The 15,249-nt window shown below is 43.7% G+C and overlaps 1 protein-coding gene and 1 long non-coding RNA gene across 2 annotated transcripts; one reads left to right on the forward strand and one right to left on the reverse strand.

Moving 5' to 3' along the window:
• Positions 1 to 1,147: 1,147 nt before the first annotated feature.
• On the reverse strand, positions 1,148 to 4,279 carry LOC307217383. Its single transcript, XR_013839587.1, has 2 exons — positions 4,066 to 4,279; positions 1,148 to 1,987 (listed from the first exon to the last, which is right to left on the reverse strand). It is a non-coding gene; the product is annotated as an uncharacterized lncRNA (long non-coding RNA).
• An 81-nt stretch (positions 4,280 to 4,360) lies between these two features.
• MRPL44 (mitochondrial ribosomal protein L44) lies at positions 4,361 to 12,547 on the forward strand. The gene is made up of 4 exons (XM_079978514.1): positions 4,361 to 4,556; positions 7,259 to 7,727; positions 10,035 to 10,213; positions 12,239 to 12,547. The coding sequence occupies exons 1-4, from the start codon at positions 4,393 to 4,395 to the stop codon at positions 12,408 to 12,410; spliced, it is 984 nt and encodes a 327-aa protein (XP_079834640.1). The 5' UTR covers positions 4,361 to 4,392; the 3' UTR covers positions 12,411 to 12,547.
• Positions 12,548 to 15,249: the final 2,702 nt, after the last annotated feature.

Here is a 15,249-nt window from a genome sequence, read left to right on the forward strand (position 1 = left end):
CCAATTAACTGTACCTTTTGCCCTTTGGATGTGTGGAGCATACAAAAAAGCTTTTATATCTCTCAGTCTAGATCAATATACTGCATCTAAAATCACCACTCCCATTAATGATTGCATTTTTTTGCTTGCTCGTAGATTTCTATTCAATTCAACCATTTGCACAACTCTTATTTTCTTACATTAATATACACTTTGTGATGGATTTTAAAATATGTGTCTTCTTTGGGCAAATAAAAAATGGACATGAAAAGTATTTATTTGGGGGTGGGGTGGAATTAAGCCCTGCTCCTAAATACTTTTATGAGTGAGGTGAGCTGAGTGCTGAAATCTTTAAGAATGGTGTATGCTAATTTGTTTAAATATCAGTGAGATAGGCACAAAGGGACTTCTGGATAGCCACTTTGCACAATGGGAGCTGCTTCTTGTCTTCCCATATCCCCCATGTCCTTCAAAATCAGATCTGAAGAGTTGGGGAGTAGGCAAATGTGTGTGTGATAGGCTGCAGGAGGAAGGAAATGAAGTCTTGTTGCATAAGTGGAAATCCTGTGCATCACTGGATTTCACCCTTAGTTTCCAAATTGAAAGTGGAAGGCACCAAAAGACATCAGGCAGAACTGTGTTTGGAGTTATCCCTATACAAAATCCAAATTGGTGTGTTACCAGCAGTGAGTAAGTATAGTGGATGAAGGTGTTTGCAGAGCAAATAGCTTGGCAAAGGAACCAAATAGATTTTATACATATGCTTATAGGTTCTAGTAATAGGCTTTCTTAAAGTTAAGAATGAAGGGAAAGGTGGGAGTAAAATTTTGCAACTTAGTCATGTTGTTTCTTTGTTCACCCTACCCCATTTTTCAAGTAGTGTGTGAAGTGAGATACCGCCCATAATGTGAACTTTCAGCTATTTCACCACTAGTGAGAGTTGTGTATGGGAGAAGCAGAGAAAGAAGCACACATTATTTTTTGTTTCATTCTTTTTCATGGAAGCTAGACAAGACCTTACAACATTTCTCCAGTAATAACAGGACAGGAATTGCCTGATTCCACTCATAAGAGTTAAGTCCATTGCTACCTAGTGACTAAACTCAATAATGATACAGCTACTCTGTGATGTGAAAGACAGATCAGTTAACATCTGCAGCCCTTGGCCTGGTTTGCATGTCATGCTTTATTCTTGGCTACAGCTAACGGTTAGTGATGAAAGAGCTTAACAATCCTGGGCCTGAACAACACATTTGACTGAGCTCAGTGTGGGGTAGGAGGAAGAAAGATTGAGGAGGATAAATGCAGCTGCAAGCTGCTCTCCACAAGTCTACACATTCATGTCCCAGTAAGCCATAGTTTAGCTTACCATGATGTTTGAACCAAGCCATTGCTTATGGCTGAAAGAAAAAGAGTTAATAAGCTTTGTTGTGGGAGCACTGTAGCAGAACTGTGCAATATTTGTAAATTACTTGCTTTGGCTGAGGAGAACTAAGACCATGGCTATTTGTCCTGGCCAAATTGGATGCACATTTTACTCCCAAACGTAATGTATTTGGATCAAAACAAACTTTTTCATAAAGAACTCGGGAACTCTCGGAAGTTGCTGACTCATTTGTTAGAAGCCCTTATAAAGTAACTAAAGCACGAGTTTGGGGATTAAAACAAAGCACCTTTTAAGATAGGCCTTTGCCTAGAATCTCAGGCAGTTAATAATGATGTAGGTAATAGAATCTCAAGGTAATAGTGATGACAAGGCCAGAAGAGTTGATTAAAACTCATGTTGGAGAGCAATAGCACCCAGACACCGATCCAGGGCCTACACAGCCATTCCTAATTCAGATGTTAACAAAGAAATAGTTGAGATATCATCAATGTACACTGTGCTCCAGATCTAATCACTTCCTACAGATGTTAAATAGCATTACAAACAAGATATGCAATGCTATCCTCTGGAACGGTTCTTGAAGATAAGATCTCATCTGAAGATCACAGCGTGGTTCACAACCTAAATACACAAAATACATAATAAAACAAACAAAAGCAAACCAATAACCACACTCCCAAAAACTACTCAAAACTTTTCCACTTCCTTCTATATCAAACAATTTTACTTAAAACAACTGAGAAAGGCTTACATTCATCACCCGGTGTTTTTTGTCAGTCTTCACTGCAGCCCAGTGAGGTAGGCCGGGCTGACAGATAAGGACAGTCTGAAGACCACCCAATAAATTTATGGCTGAGAAGGATTATAAATCTGGAACTGCCCAGTTTAAGCCCAGATTTCTGGCCTCTTTCTCTGTATTGCTCTTCATCTGAAGATCACATGGCAATTCACAGCATAAGAACAAAAAATACATAGTGGAACAAAAACAAATCGATAAGACACAAACACGTTTAAAAGGCCATAGAACGTTAATCAACCTCCGGACCTCTTGAGGAGGCACACGAAGAAGCGCCTCAGAAGATGATCTTAGGATCCAGGTGTGTTATGGAGAGAGAGAGAGAGAGGCAATCCTTGAAATATTGTATTTTTATTTTTTTTAAAATGATATTTATTAAGATTTTCCATAAAATCTTTTTCCCAATAACATCTTTTCAGGACTTCCCCTCCCCTCCCCCTCCTGTATTCCAATTCTTACAAGTAAACAAAAAAGAATTTCAACAAGTTCTTATCCCAAATTTAAACTTATTATCATTGACTCAATTTTAAAAATATTTTCCCTTCCCCTAAAATCGACCTGTTCCCTTCCGCGAGTTCCCCCCTTTAATATGCAATACAGATTACAATAGAAGAAAAATAAAAAAATAATTTTACGCCCTTTGGATTCCAAATTTCCCTCCCCCCTTTCCCGGTTGCGTTCCCAATGTTCCTCAACGTCTGATATCTTCCTGGAGTTCCCACATCTCTCTAAACCATAGTCCTTTCCCAGTCATCTTTAGTTTCGAATGTCCAATCTTGGAAGGAGTCTGTCTCAAAAAAGGCCCATTTCTTCCATCCAGATTTTTATATCTAGGGGTGAAAGCTCCAATTTTATTCCTTTAAACCTGTCAAATCTGGATGTCCCAAATGTTCCCACTTCCAACTTTGTCCAGTTCTTATTATTTTTGTTGTTCTTGTTGATCTCACTCCTCCTTTTTTTTTCTTTTTCCCTGCTCTCCTGCACAAATGTTCCAATTCCAAAAGCTTCTAATTCCTCTGCAGAGGCTTGTTATTCAAGAACAAACATTACGTCAAGTCCCTTTCATTCTTCAATAGATAAATCTATTGTCTCCTTTAGTGCATAGACCTCTGTAGACAAAATAGTGTTCCATTTCTGCAGTTTCCCAGGAGATAGAAAGTTCTGGTCAAATTCCACGCCAACAATACTTGTAATGTCCCTCGGCTCCTCTAGGTGGATTGCAATAACTAAATTCCCTTCCAGATCACGTCCACCAGTCAAAATAACTTGATATTCCTTGTTTGTAACAATTTGTATCCAATTTATAACAAATGTAACCGGCAAAGTCCTCGTAACAAAAATCTCTATTTTATTCTTCCGCTTTGACAGCTCTTTGACAGCTGTCAAAACCTCTATTTCTCTTCTCCCGGCGCTCTCACAAATCGCTCCCAGGGTTCCGGGGGGGGGGGGTTGCTTTTTAATTCAATTCCACCTTTCTCCTCCAGCTCAGTCTTATGATTTTCCCTCGCGAAGTTAATAACTTTATCAAAATAGGGTTGCACTCGATCTTAGTTGTCAAATCCTTTGCTTTAACTCTTCTACAACAGGGGGGGGGCTGACTTCCTTTATGCGCCTCCCCCGCTCGCTCCGAATTTTTTTTAAAAAATTATCCTGTCCTTGAAATATTGTAGCCCTGAGCGGTATAAGGTTTTATCGGTAAAAACCAGCACTTTGAATTGGGCCCGGGAACTAACAGCCAGAGCTGTCAAGCCAGGATCGGTGAAATATGCTCCAACCATCCTGCCCCACTGAGCAACTTGGCCGTTTGAATTCTGCACCGGCTGAAGTTTCCAAACCACCTTCAGTGATCCAACCAGTCAGTGCCAGTGCCAAGGACAGCTGGACATATAATGGACCCCATTACCTTTAGTAGCTTAGAGCCTCATCAAACCTAAATCCGGCCCTGGATGCAACCTAGAGGTTACCAGAACATCGGGAACACTGGCTAATCTGTCCAGATGAGGACCACCGTGGCCACACGTCATTTACACGTCATTCGCCTTCACCTGTTCGTAGGGGCAAACCTGCCCTACACTTTTCTCATTCACCTTTCTACAGCTAGGGGGGAAAACCCAGTCCCGAACTTGGCCGGAACAGAAAACGAAGCGGCGCTTGTTTCCGGACGGCGGGGCAGCCAGTGCGCCTGGTCCCCCGCTCCTTTCCCTCTCTGCCTGACTCCCTTCGATGGAAAATGGCGTCCGCGTTGCTTCGGCCTCTGTTTATTGAGGGCTCCCACCGCTTACTCTCTGCCGCGCCGGGACGCGTCGCGCTCCGCCCTCAGCCGCGCCGAGATAAGCAGCGTTGGGTCCGCGCGTATGTGGAGCAGCAGCGGCTGCTCGAGACCCCAAGGCCCCGGTGAGAGAAGAGGGGGGGGAGGAGGATGCTTGCTTGCCTGCCTGCCTGCCTGCCTGCCTGCTGGGAGGACGGAGGCTTAGAAAGAGCGGGGACGAGGGCTGCTCGCCTTTACCGCCCGTCTCCTTCCCTAAGGCCGAGCTTTGACCGTCGGCTAACGAGCGTCCCTCGCCGAATAGGGCTGCTGTCTTCGCTTGCTTCTGGGGTTGAGGAGAAATCAGGAGCGGAAAGGGTTTCTTTGGCGGGATGCGTGTCAGAAACTCTGGAAAGGAAGAAAGGAACGTGGGAATGGGTTTTTGCCCCCCGCCCCCAAAGCAAGCTGTTTCAAACAGCCCCGTCTTATCTCTTTGCCGGGCTTGCAAAGTGACTTCTTTTGAGGAGGTGGGCTGGCGAGAGAGACGGGTTGCCGCGGTCAGTCGTGGAGTATTTATTTTTAGTTGTTTTAATTAATTAATTTCATTTAAAAAAAAATACTGCTTGATTGTAGTGCGGGGTGGGGGGTGGGGAGAGAGAGAGAAGCCTCAAGGCTGCTTATGCAAAAATAATAATAAGGTTATATTGCTAAAACCTCTGCAGCCATAATTTGAAACATGCAGGAAGTTAAAAAGCATGATAACGTACATTAATATTCATGCATTTTTTTCTAAACCTGTGGATAGGTAAAGGTAAAGGGACCCCTGACCATTAGGTCTAGTCGTGACCGACTTTGGGGTTGCGTGCTCATCTCGCTCTATAGGCCGAGGGAGCCGGCGTTTGTCCGCAGACAGCTTCTGGGTCATGTGGCCAGCATGACTAAGCCGCTTCTGGCGAACCAGAGCAGCACACAGAAATGCCGTTTACCTTCCCACCAGAGCAGTACTTATTTATCTACTTGCACTTTGATGTGCTTTTGAACTGCTAGGTTGGCAGGAGCAGGGACCGAACAATGGGAGCTCACCCCGTCGCGGGGATTCGAACCGCCGACCTTCTGATTGGCAAGTCCTAGGCTCTGTGGTTTAACCCACAGCGCCACCCGCGTCCCTTAAACCTGTGGATAGGCTTGCCAAAATAAGAATGTCTTCAGCAGGCACCAGGGCAAGTGCCAGCCTGATACTGGTTGGTAAAAAAATGGTAGGGAAGGAGGGCTTCCATAGTGTCTGAAATGAGAGGCTCCCCATACGTATAAGAGTGCATGGGTATAACTGGGATTTATTTTAGGGGGGTGGCTTTATGGGGCGGGGGGGACTGAGTTATCTGCAACACAATTGATCAGTTGTCTATTTATTTATTTAGTTGAAGGGGGTCAGCTGCCCCCCCCCCCAGCTACGCTCATGTAATAGTGTGTACTGTATGTATTTCCTTTGCATCCACAAAGGCTTCAAGGTGGCTCCCACCCCATGACATCAGTTTTTGGGGACCAGAGAACACTTATAATCAGATGCATGGAATATCAACTTGAGTTGAGATGACAGGTTTTGGACTCGATGGCCCTTGTGGTCTCTTCCAACTCTATGATTCTATGAAAACCATAGCTCATCACAATATTGAATAAAAAAGCCATAAATCATCACAGTACAAAATGCTATAATAAGGGTATAGGTAAAACTGGAATTGATTATAATCTATAAAAAGTGACTTAATTGGAAATTTGTAGTCAGCCCTTCAAATGGCATACTTATCAACTGGCTAAGCTGGACTTACTTGCCACACGTGTTCCAAATTTTAGTTTGTAAGTAACTATTGACCATAGTGAAAAATAGATGGATTTCTCCCATTATGGACTAAAAGTCAATTATTTCCGATAAAGCAATTCATCATTCACTTACATTTTAGCCAGTAGTTAAATACCTGCGGAGGACTCATGCTGAGGATTCAAAGCAGAGTGATATAAGGAAAAGGTTAAGAAACACTATACTGTATTGCTTGAGAGTGTTTTTTCATTCTTGATCTGTGGGAAGAGGCATGGTGTCACAGTGAGGCAACTCCAGCAGTATGACACTGCAAAGGCTTTCAGGATGTTTGACAGGGAGTGCAAAGTAGGCAGGAGTTAAACAAGCCAACCGCATGAAACAAGCCAAGATCTGTTTGATTGTATGTGGGGTGACTTGTCCTTGTTTAATAAACAATGGCTTGATTAACAATAGTTTCACTTTGGCTTAGCAGGATGTGCAAACCAGACTGAAGCATTTGATTTCTACATGAATTTTATGCCTGCCTTTTCACCACTTTGTTCAACATTAGATAGTTTACCCTTGCATAAATTAATGTACAGTAAATTAAAGCTTATGTAATTAAAGATAGTGGGTGATATTCAACTAAGTCATAATAAGAGTAGAGCCATTGAAATTAAGGGACTGTGGGTAATACCATTCAAAGTTCATCAGATTCTCTCTTCCCAAAATGTTTAAGCTAACAGCAAATAACTTGTCTTATTGGGCATAATGCATTATTAAGCTTTGCATTCTTGCACTCAAGGTTTTCCTGAACTGTCAGAAACAAAACATGGAACAATTGGGAATGTAATATTTGTTTTGTAAAATCTAGTTCAGAATGATCGGCTAGAGTTGGGATGGACAAACTGTGGTTGGACTCCATCAGCCCCAGCTGGCATGACCAATAGTCATGGATAATGAGGGTTGTAATCTGACAACATAGCAGGGCCACAGGTTCTCCATCCCATTCAAATGCCTTTCATTATTGTTTTCTTGCTTTTTGTCATTATTTAGCTCTGAGAAACCTAACTGGGATTACCATGCAGAAATACAGGCTTTTAGCCACCGGTTACATGAGATGTTTTCATTGGAATTCCTCAAAACTGCATTTGTTAACCGTTGTTATATTAAACAAGAAGAGTCGAGACGCCAAGAACTGGGACTAGACAAAGAAGCAATTGCCCTTAATCTCAAGGATAATAATGAACTTTCTCTGAAGGGTATCTCTTTTTCACGATCTTACCTCACGCGATGCTTGGAAGAAGCCTATCCAAAAATTCCACAAGCTGGCATTGAGGCACTTGTTAACTTTCTTACCAGTGAGGAATTAGTGTCTTATTTGGCCAGAAACCTGTCTCTTCAAGACTTCACACTTTGTGCAGAATTTCCTGTGCCACCTAATGTGCTTCAGAAGACTTTCTTTGCTGTAATAGGAGCATTGCTTCAAAGTAGTGGCTCTCAGAGAACAGAAATCTTTGTGAGGGTAAGTTATTGTGCACTATAACATTGTTATGTATAGCGTAATTAATAGTTCTTTGGCACCCATCCAGGACTACAGTGCTCTCTCTGTCATAACACTTAAAGGAATGATAAATTGCATTCTGCTGCCCAAGCATATAGTGTGTAATCTCCTACAACCATCCTCTTAGCTTTAACTCCATGTGTGTGATTGAAGTAGAAACAATGCTGCAAGCAGCTTGTGGCAGGAGTGTTTGTAAATTGTGCCCAAGAAAACCAATGTTGCACCTAGAAAATAGAACCTATATTACATTATATATTGCTGTATTACCCAAGTTCTAGTTGGGAACTGCCCTGAGATCTACAGATATACAAATTAAATTAATAACAATATTAATAATAATTCAGGTACAGTGACCTCTATGACCCAGTCTTCTTTTGGCATGGTGCTTTCATGCATTCATATCACTCCAACTTACTTTTGAGAATTGGATTATACAAATTACTAACAGGGATTTTAAAATGTATTATTTTTAAAATGTTAAATGAAGCATTAAGGTTTGGAAGAGACAAAGACCTGCATACGTACATGTCAGGGAACTGCCATCGGCTCAGGGGCGAGAGGGGAAAAGTCAGATGGATTACAGAGAGCCCCCAAAGATCGTGGGAAGCAGCACCTCCTCAGCGGAGGAGAGTAACCACGCCTCCAGTGGAGAGTAGCTTCAGGGCTCGGAGGAGGCGAGGCGGTGCCAGGACACCTTGCCTGGGCAAAGCAGGGAGGAGAGAGGTCCTCCGTTACCCATGCCCTCCCTGCGCAGTAGGCTTCTGTGCCGAGAGGGGAGGCACAGACTGGGCATCAAGAAACTACTCTGCTGGGCAAGGTTTAAGGACCACCCCCTCACAGATTCTGCCAGTGAATGAGCGAGCCACGGAATAGTGGCGCTCTGCATGGTAAAAGGTTTTTGGCACCAATAACGAGGCTTTACAGCCGACCAGGGAGGCATTTGCCTGATTGCTCTCGAGTAACCCCCTTATATCCTTACAGCACATTTAATACAGACATCTGAAAACTGGAGAGCTCCCACTGCTAATTAAAAAGCATGCATATCCAGCTATATTAGTAGAACTTTAATAGTGTTATGACATTGTTTATTAGTCTGCTTACAGCATGCACATGTTTGACTACTGCAATAAATAGGGCTCTGGCCTGAGTTTGGGGCAAGGCACTTCACAAATATGTGGTTGGGTCTTTGTACTGCCTTCAGGGGTCAGAAGGACCACTAGCTTAACTAAGGTAAAGGTACCCCTGCCCGTACGGGCCAGTCTTGACAGACTCTGGGGTTGTGCGCCCATCTCACTTAAGAGGCCAGGGGCCAGCGCTGTCCGGAGACACTTCCGGGTCACGTGGCCAGCGTGACATCGCTGCTCTGGCGAGCCAGAGCCGCACACGGAAACGCCGTTTACCTTCCCGCTGGTACGCGGTCCCTATTTATCTACTTGCACCCGGAGGTGCTTTCGAACTGCTAGGTTGGCAGGCGCTGGGACCGAGCAGCGGGAGCGCACCCCGCCGCAGGGATTCGAACCGCCGACCTTTCGATCGGCAAGTCCTAGGCGCTGAGGCTTTAACCCACAGCGCCACCTGCGTCCCCTTTACTAGCTTAACTACCTCTGTCCTTTTAGTGGGTGATTTCTGAGAACATGTGATGTAACTAGCAGGCTGTCTTGTATGCTTGATGTCTTTATCTGCATGCAGGCCTGTTGGTGGGAACAGGCACCAAATCGTAATGACTAGCTTTCTCTGTCCCCCAAAGAGGGATGCAACATGTTCATCTCAGCTGCATTAATCTACAAGAAACTTTTTCCTATTAATATGCAAATAAAAAAATGTCCTTGATTGTGAAGTGTCTTGAGAGAGGCGTACTTAGTTCATCATAAACAGAATGATTCAGCAGTTAGCCTTTGCAAGAAATACAGAGATGTATCCAACAAGGTTCTACTCACTGCAGGCTAGTCATGCATTCATTAATTTTAGTGGATCTACTCAGAATATGACCAAAATTAGATACAACCCATGGTCATGTAATCCTTAACAGTTCTGTTTGACTTTAAAGGATTGTATGTTTTTATTTCTTAATATTTATTTTAAAATATTAATCTGTGCTCTGTATTACTCCCAGCCTGTTGGCTATCAAGTTTTTCTGTCTTTGAACCATTAGAATTAACAAGATACATTTATAACCATGGCTCTTTGTAACAATCATTATCAATTAAAAATACATACCAGGAATCAAAGTGAATTGACATCTGAAATTTCTTCCATTTTTATATTTAGGACTTCTTTATTCCTCAAATGATAGGAAAAGATCTGTTTGAGATGTGGAATGTTATGAACCCAATGGGCTTGCTGCTGGAGGAATTGGCCAAGAGGAATGTGCCTGCTCCAGAACCAAGACTAACTCGACAGTCAGGAGCTAGCACTGTACTGCCCTTGTACTTCGTTGGATTGTATTGGTTAGTAAGACCTGAGATTGATTTGAATGACCTGTGAGATCATACCAGTCCTGCTTCTAGGCCCACAGGTTGTATGTGTGGATGTTGCATTTGAATCAGTGCATGAAATATATCACAGCCTAAGCCCTGACCATGCAATCAGTGTAATCTGGGAATCAACCATGGCATATTGGTGAGTCAAATGTGATGCCCTCACAAGTAGATCTGCTAGGGCCTGTGATGTGGCATTGGCACTCCTAGCGGGCACTTCTGCCCCACTTAGTTGGTAAGATAATCAGAACTGGCTTTTTATCTAGTCACATTTTTTGCTAAGGTGTGAGATGCATCTTATAAAGAAGCTACATGCTTCTGTTAGTTTCCACTCTCCAAAAATGTTAGGTATCAGTGTACCAATAAATCTTTCAGCTTGGCAGTTGTACAAGAAATGTGTGTCAGACTGTTCTGACAGGAGGAGACTTGTCTGGCATTCTTTAGCCTGATTCACTGTTCACTTCCTTGAAATGTCAGTACAGAAAGTGTAATGTCAAAATGTTAGGTTGCTGTGAATGCCTCAGATTTAGTCTGATGTATTTTTAATCTTTAAAAGGGAGGAGGAGAGAATTTAATTACATAACCAAGCTTTTGTCTTGACTTTATCTTAGTCCTACTATCGGCTTTGTTATCACTACTGTTTTATAGTTCATTCCTATCTCCTTGTCTTCTCTGAATGCTTGGAGTAATCTTACAAATTCAATTCTTAGTTGTATAAACATGACTGTTGTTTATTTCCTGCCAAGTACTTAACTGGACTTCATTCTGAATTTGTTAGATCTTGTTACTCAGCATGTAAGTTGAGGCTCAGTGAATTAAAATTGCCTGTGAATATTTATCACATGGCCCATAGGGACTTGGACATACAACTTAGGAAAAATGAAGGCAGTATTGTTGTTTCCTTCTATACTATCATATATACCGTATTTTTCACTCTATAGGACACACTTTTTCCCCTTCAAAAATGAAGGGGAAATGTGTGTGCGTCCTATGGAGCGAAGACGCCATAGCCCCGCGACCCTCTCCCGGCTGGAGGGGTGACGTGCGGCTATGGCAGGAGCCTCTATAGCCAGCCGCGCGTCACCTCTCCAGCCGGGAGAGCGCACGCGGGGCTAAAGAAGCACCCCGCAACCCTCTCCCAGCTGGAGAGGTGACGCACGGCTATGGTAGGAGCCTCTATATCCGCGCGTCACCTCTCCAGCCGGGAGAGCGCGCGCGGGGCTAAAGAAGCACCCCGCAACCTTCTCCCAGCTGGAGAGGTGACCCGCGGCTATGGCAGGAGCCTCTATAGCCGTGCGTCACCTCTCCAGCCGGGAGAGCGTGCACGGGGCTAAAGAAGCCATAGCCCCGCGACCCTCTCCCAGCTGGAGAAGTGACGCGCGACTATGGCAGCAGCCTCTCTGCTGCGCCTTTCTGCTGCTCCCCACCTGCTCTTTGGGGCTGGTGGTGGGCTTCCCCCGCCAGCCCCGAAGAGCAGGTCAAAAGGAACCTGAAGCCTCTCCAGGCTTCCAAGGTAGCCGCCTGAATGCACCTTAAACGGCACCTTGTTTTAGAGGGGGAAAACAAGAGGGGGGAAATTCTCCCCCTCTCTGCGCAGCGCCTCCTGCCGCTTCGCTGAAGGGGCGCTGGGCAGAGAGGGGGAGATTTTTTTTTTCTTGTTCTCCCCCCTCTAAAACAACGTGCGTCCTATTGTCCGGTGCGTCCTATGGTGCGAAAAATACGGTACATAGTAAATGTTGTTTCTGTGCACTCTGGCTTCCATCATGGTGTTCTGTTGCACCAGAAGCGGTTTAGTCATACTGGCCACATGACCCAGAAAGCTGTCTGTGGGCAAACGCCTGCTCCCTTGGCCTGAAAGTGAGATGAGTGCTGCAACCCCATAGTCGCCTTTGACTGGACTTAACCACCCAGGGGTCATTTACCTTATTTACCTTTATCTGTATGCACAGTATTAATTAATTAAGACTTCTCATAAAAGTATTTCCTCTTTTTCAGTGATAAGAAGCTTCTGGCAGAAGGTACTGCTGAAACAATATTAGCAGCTGAAGAAGAGGCTGCACGTGTAGCCCTGCGGAAACTTTATGGGTTTACTGAGAACAGAAAGCCATGGGATTATTCTTCTCCAAAATGGGAGCAGAAAGCAGAAAATGCTATTAGCAGCAATTAGGCAGAAAAGGTCACTTCTTATGTGTGCAAGAATGCTACCTTTTAGAAGAACAAGATTTAATGAGTGAACTATTAAGAAACTAAGATTTTGAAAATGCCAGTTTCCCTTACTGCTAATAAACATGTTTGTGGTACATATTTTTTTCTACTAGTTCATGCATTATGGTGTGCTGAAAGCTCTGTTAGACCTTGTGTTGCATAGGCTCAGAGCAAGTGTGGAGTACTGAGGGAACTCTACAATACAAAATGCTAGTATAATTTAGGCCAACACTGCATTTCAGATTCCCCTATAGCATAAAATTAACTCATAAATATGAGTTATATAACAGCTAGTACTGACTCTGTCTTCTGAACATCTATGTGTCACAACAACTTTCCAAAGTTACCCAGCTGTATATATTTTCTCATATTAGAAGGAAAAAATAAAGGAAGAAAATCTGCTTTTAATTTATTCATGTATCCCAAAGAATCAATATAGTCCATTATCCCAATCTCTAGAGTCATCTATTTCAATTACTTCCAAAACCCATTATGAAAAATATCTGCTAATTTCATCAGGCATGCTTAGCATTAATGGAACTGAGTAAAAAGCTACAACAAACATGTTAACCTTTGCATCCCATTTTTCTTTCCCTTCTACTTAAAATTCCTCTCGGTTGATTAAATCTGTTTGAAAAAAAGAGTAATCAATATGTAGCAATGATTCACATGAGCTGCTGTCTTCAGCATTCCTTCATTCCTTTGTACTCTGTTTATTTGAATTCCCATACTTGGAAGAGAATGTTCCGGTATCTCTCTTGAAGGGGAAGTAAAACTGAGATTGTGTCATCTTCCTTGATTACTCAGTGAATTCATGACTGTGTATACTTTTATGACCAGGTCCAAGTTCTGCATTCCAGTGGGCAATGCTGGTTTGCAACACATTCTTAAAAAGGCTTCACTCAGTTTCAAACAACGTTCCCTTTTGCTACTTGCCTGTTGTGTGCTTCTGCAAATTTCTACTGGACTATTACTGTGTATGCATCTCACTGGAATGAACAAAAATTGTGCAAGACCAAGCATTCCAATGGAGCATGCAAAAATATATTTGCCACCGTGATATGCACATAGGGATTTAGAAATGAAAATGACAGCTGATCATAGCTTTCAAAAAACATTAACCCATGCCCAAGCATGCTTTTAGTTCCTGGTTTTTATTCTGAAAATGGAATACATTTGTGGCATTAAAACCTTGAATTAGCTTCTTAAAGTGAAAGTAAATGTTAATTCTAAAAGCTGCTATTAGCTATAGAGAGCTTTTAGAGAGCAATTCTACACACCAGTTATGCGCTGGTGTGTGTGTGTGTGGTGGGGTGGGGGGTAGATATGCTGCTGCATGATATGTACGTAGCCCAAGGAGATCAGAAAATGCAGAAACTAAAAATGGAATACACCCACCCCCAATCTCATGGAAAACGCTGCCAAAGCCACCAACTGGACTGCTCCACTGGAAGTCTAGCGATCCAATGGAACTCATGACCACAGGGGCGGAATCCCTGCACCACCTCATTCTGCCAACCCCTTCAGGAAGGGGTTCAAATGCCCTTATCTGTTCATAGCCACAGTTTTGTAGTACAGCATTCTTAAGGGAGGGAGACAACTTATCTGAGCAGAATGCCTGCAAAGACCATAAGCAGCCCTCCTGGATGAGGGTTCAAGACACACCCTGGAGGGGTCAGTAGTAAAAAGGAAGGGGCCAGATGAAGGAAGCCAAAGACATAGCAGAAGACAGGAGTTTGAGCCCTGGTATAGGGTAACATGTTCACATTCACATTTCGGATGCCTAGCAAAAACTGAATGAATGAGACAAGAGCTTGTGGGGCTTGCACAGGTCAATGAGCTCTTTCTGCCCCCAGCTCCCACCTCTGGGAACCAATGAGACCAATCCTTCCCTTTCTGTTGCCTGAAAAGCAGGGGTGTACCCAGGGGTTGGCGCCAGTAAAGGGTGTGGACCGATGCATCTCCTTGCCAAGGGCACAAGGGAGCCTAGGTACGCCTCTGCTGATAAGCTAGCTCTACAGGGTAGCATACCAGATGGACTCATTGCTGATCTCACATCAGCCTTTTCTGCCTTGCCCCACACTTAACTGATTTGTACATGGTGATAGCAGCACCCAACCCCCCTGGGTAAAGTCCAAAAGCTCTCGTGTGCTCTGGAGGGAAATCCTTTCCTCTTAGATTCCTCTTGCCAAAATTCCTCCTTGCAATTTCTTAAGGGTGCACAAAATAACAGGAATTTTGCCTAATAGGTAAAATGTCAGGGGAAACCCAGAAGTATGGCAATGCGATGTAAAAAGCAGTGGAAATAGCCCAAAAAAGCTCAACAATTCTGGGATCTTCCTAAAGAGAGCTCAACAACTTTGTGGGTTGTCAGGAATTTTTACTTTTTGAAAATTGCAACCCTAGTCACAGTATGCTGTGCTCGCCCTCAGTCTGAGTAGACAATGCCCTGAAGGACCAGTGCTCTTACTTGGAGAAGCACTCAGGCCACCGTCCAACAACAGTAAACGTGGATAGCACTGCTTAGGGCACTGCTTTGATCCGCATACTGATTAACTCTGTTGGATCGGGGCCAGTGGATTTAAAGAGCTGCCTTGTAGTGGTTTGCTCGCATGGAACACACCCTCGCTGTGCACACACACACCCTTTCTCACACTTTACCTTACCAACGAAATAGCGGGGTGGCTATATACTGCCTCCAGCTTCGGATCCTGCCTGCTTCTGAATACAAGCAGCTGGAAAATAGCCACGATTTTCTATGGAACTATCGTGTCCTGCCTGCTGGGGGCCTTTTTGGCAGG

Source organism: Podarcis cretensis, assembly GCF_951804945.1.
Source record: "Podarcis cretensis genome assembly, chromosome: 5".
In the NCBI taxonomy this organism is placed as follows: domain Eukaryota; kingdom Metazoa; phylum Chordata; class Lepidosauria; order Squamata; family Lacertidae; genus Podarcis; species Podarcis cretensis.

Bases quoted from the DNA above. Each gene is read 5' to 3' on its own strand.
- MRPL44 (XM_079978514.1), top strand. From the start codon at position 4,393: ATGGCGTCCGCGTTGCTTCGGCCTCTGTTTATTGAGGGCTCCCACCGC. The intron at 7,728-10,034 runs GTAAGTTATTGT...TTTTATATTTAG, and splicing joins GAACAGAAATCTTTGTGAGG to GACTTCTTTATTCCTCAAAT. The intron at 10,214-12,238 runs GTTAGTAAGACC...CCTCTTTTTCAG, and splicing joins TACTTCGTTGGATTGTATTG to TGATAAGAAGCTTCTGGCAG.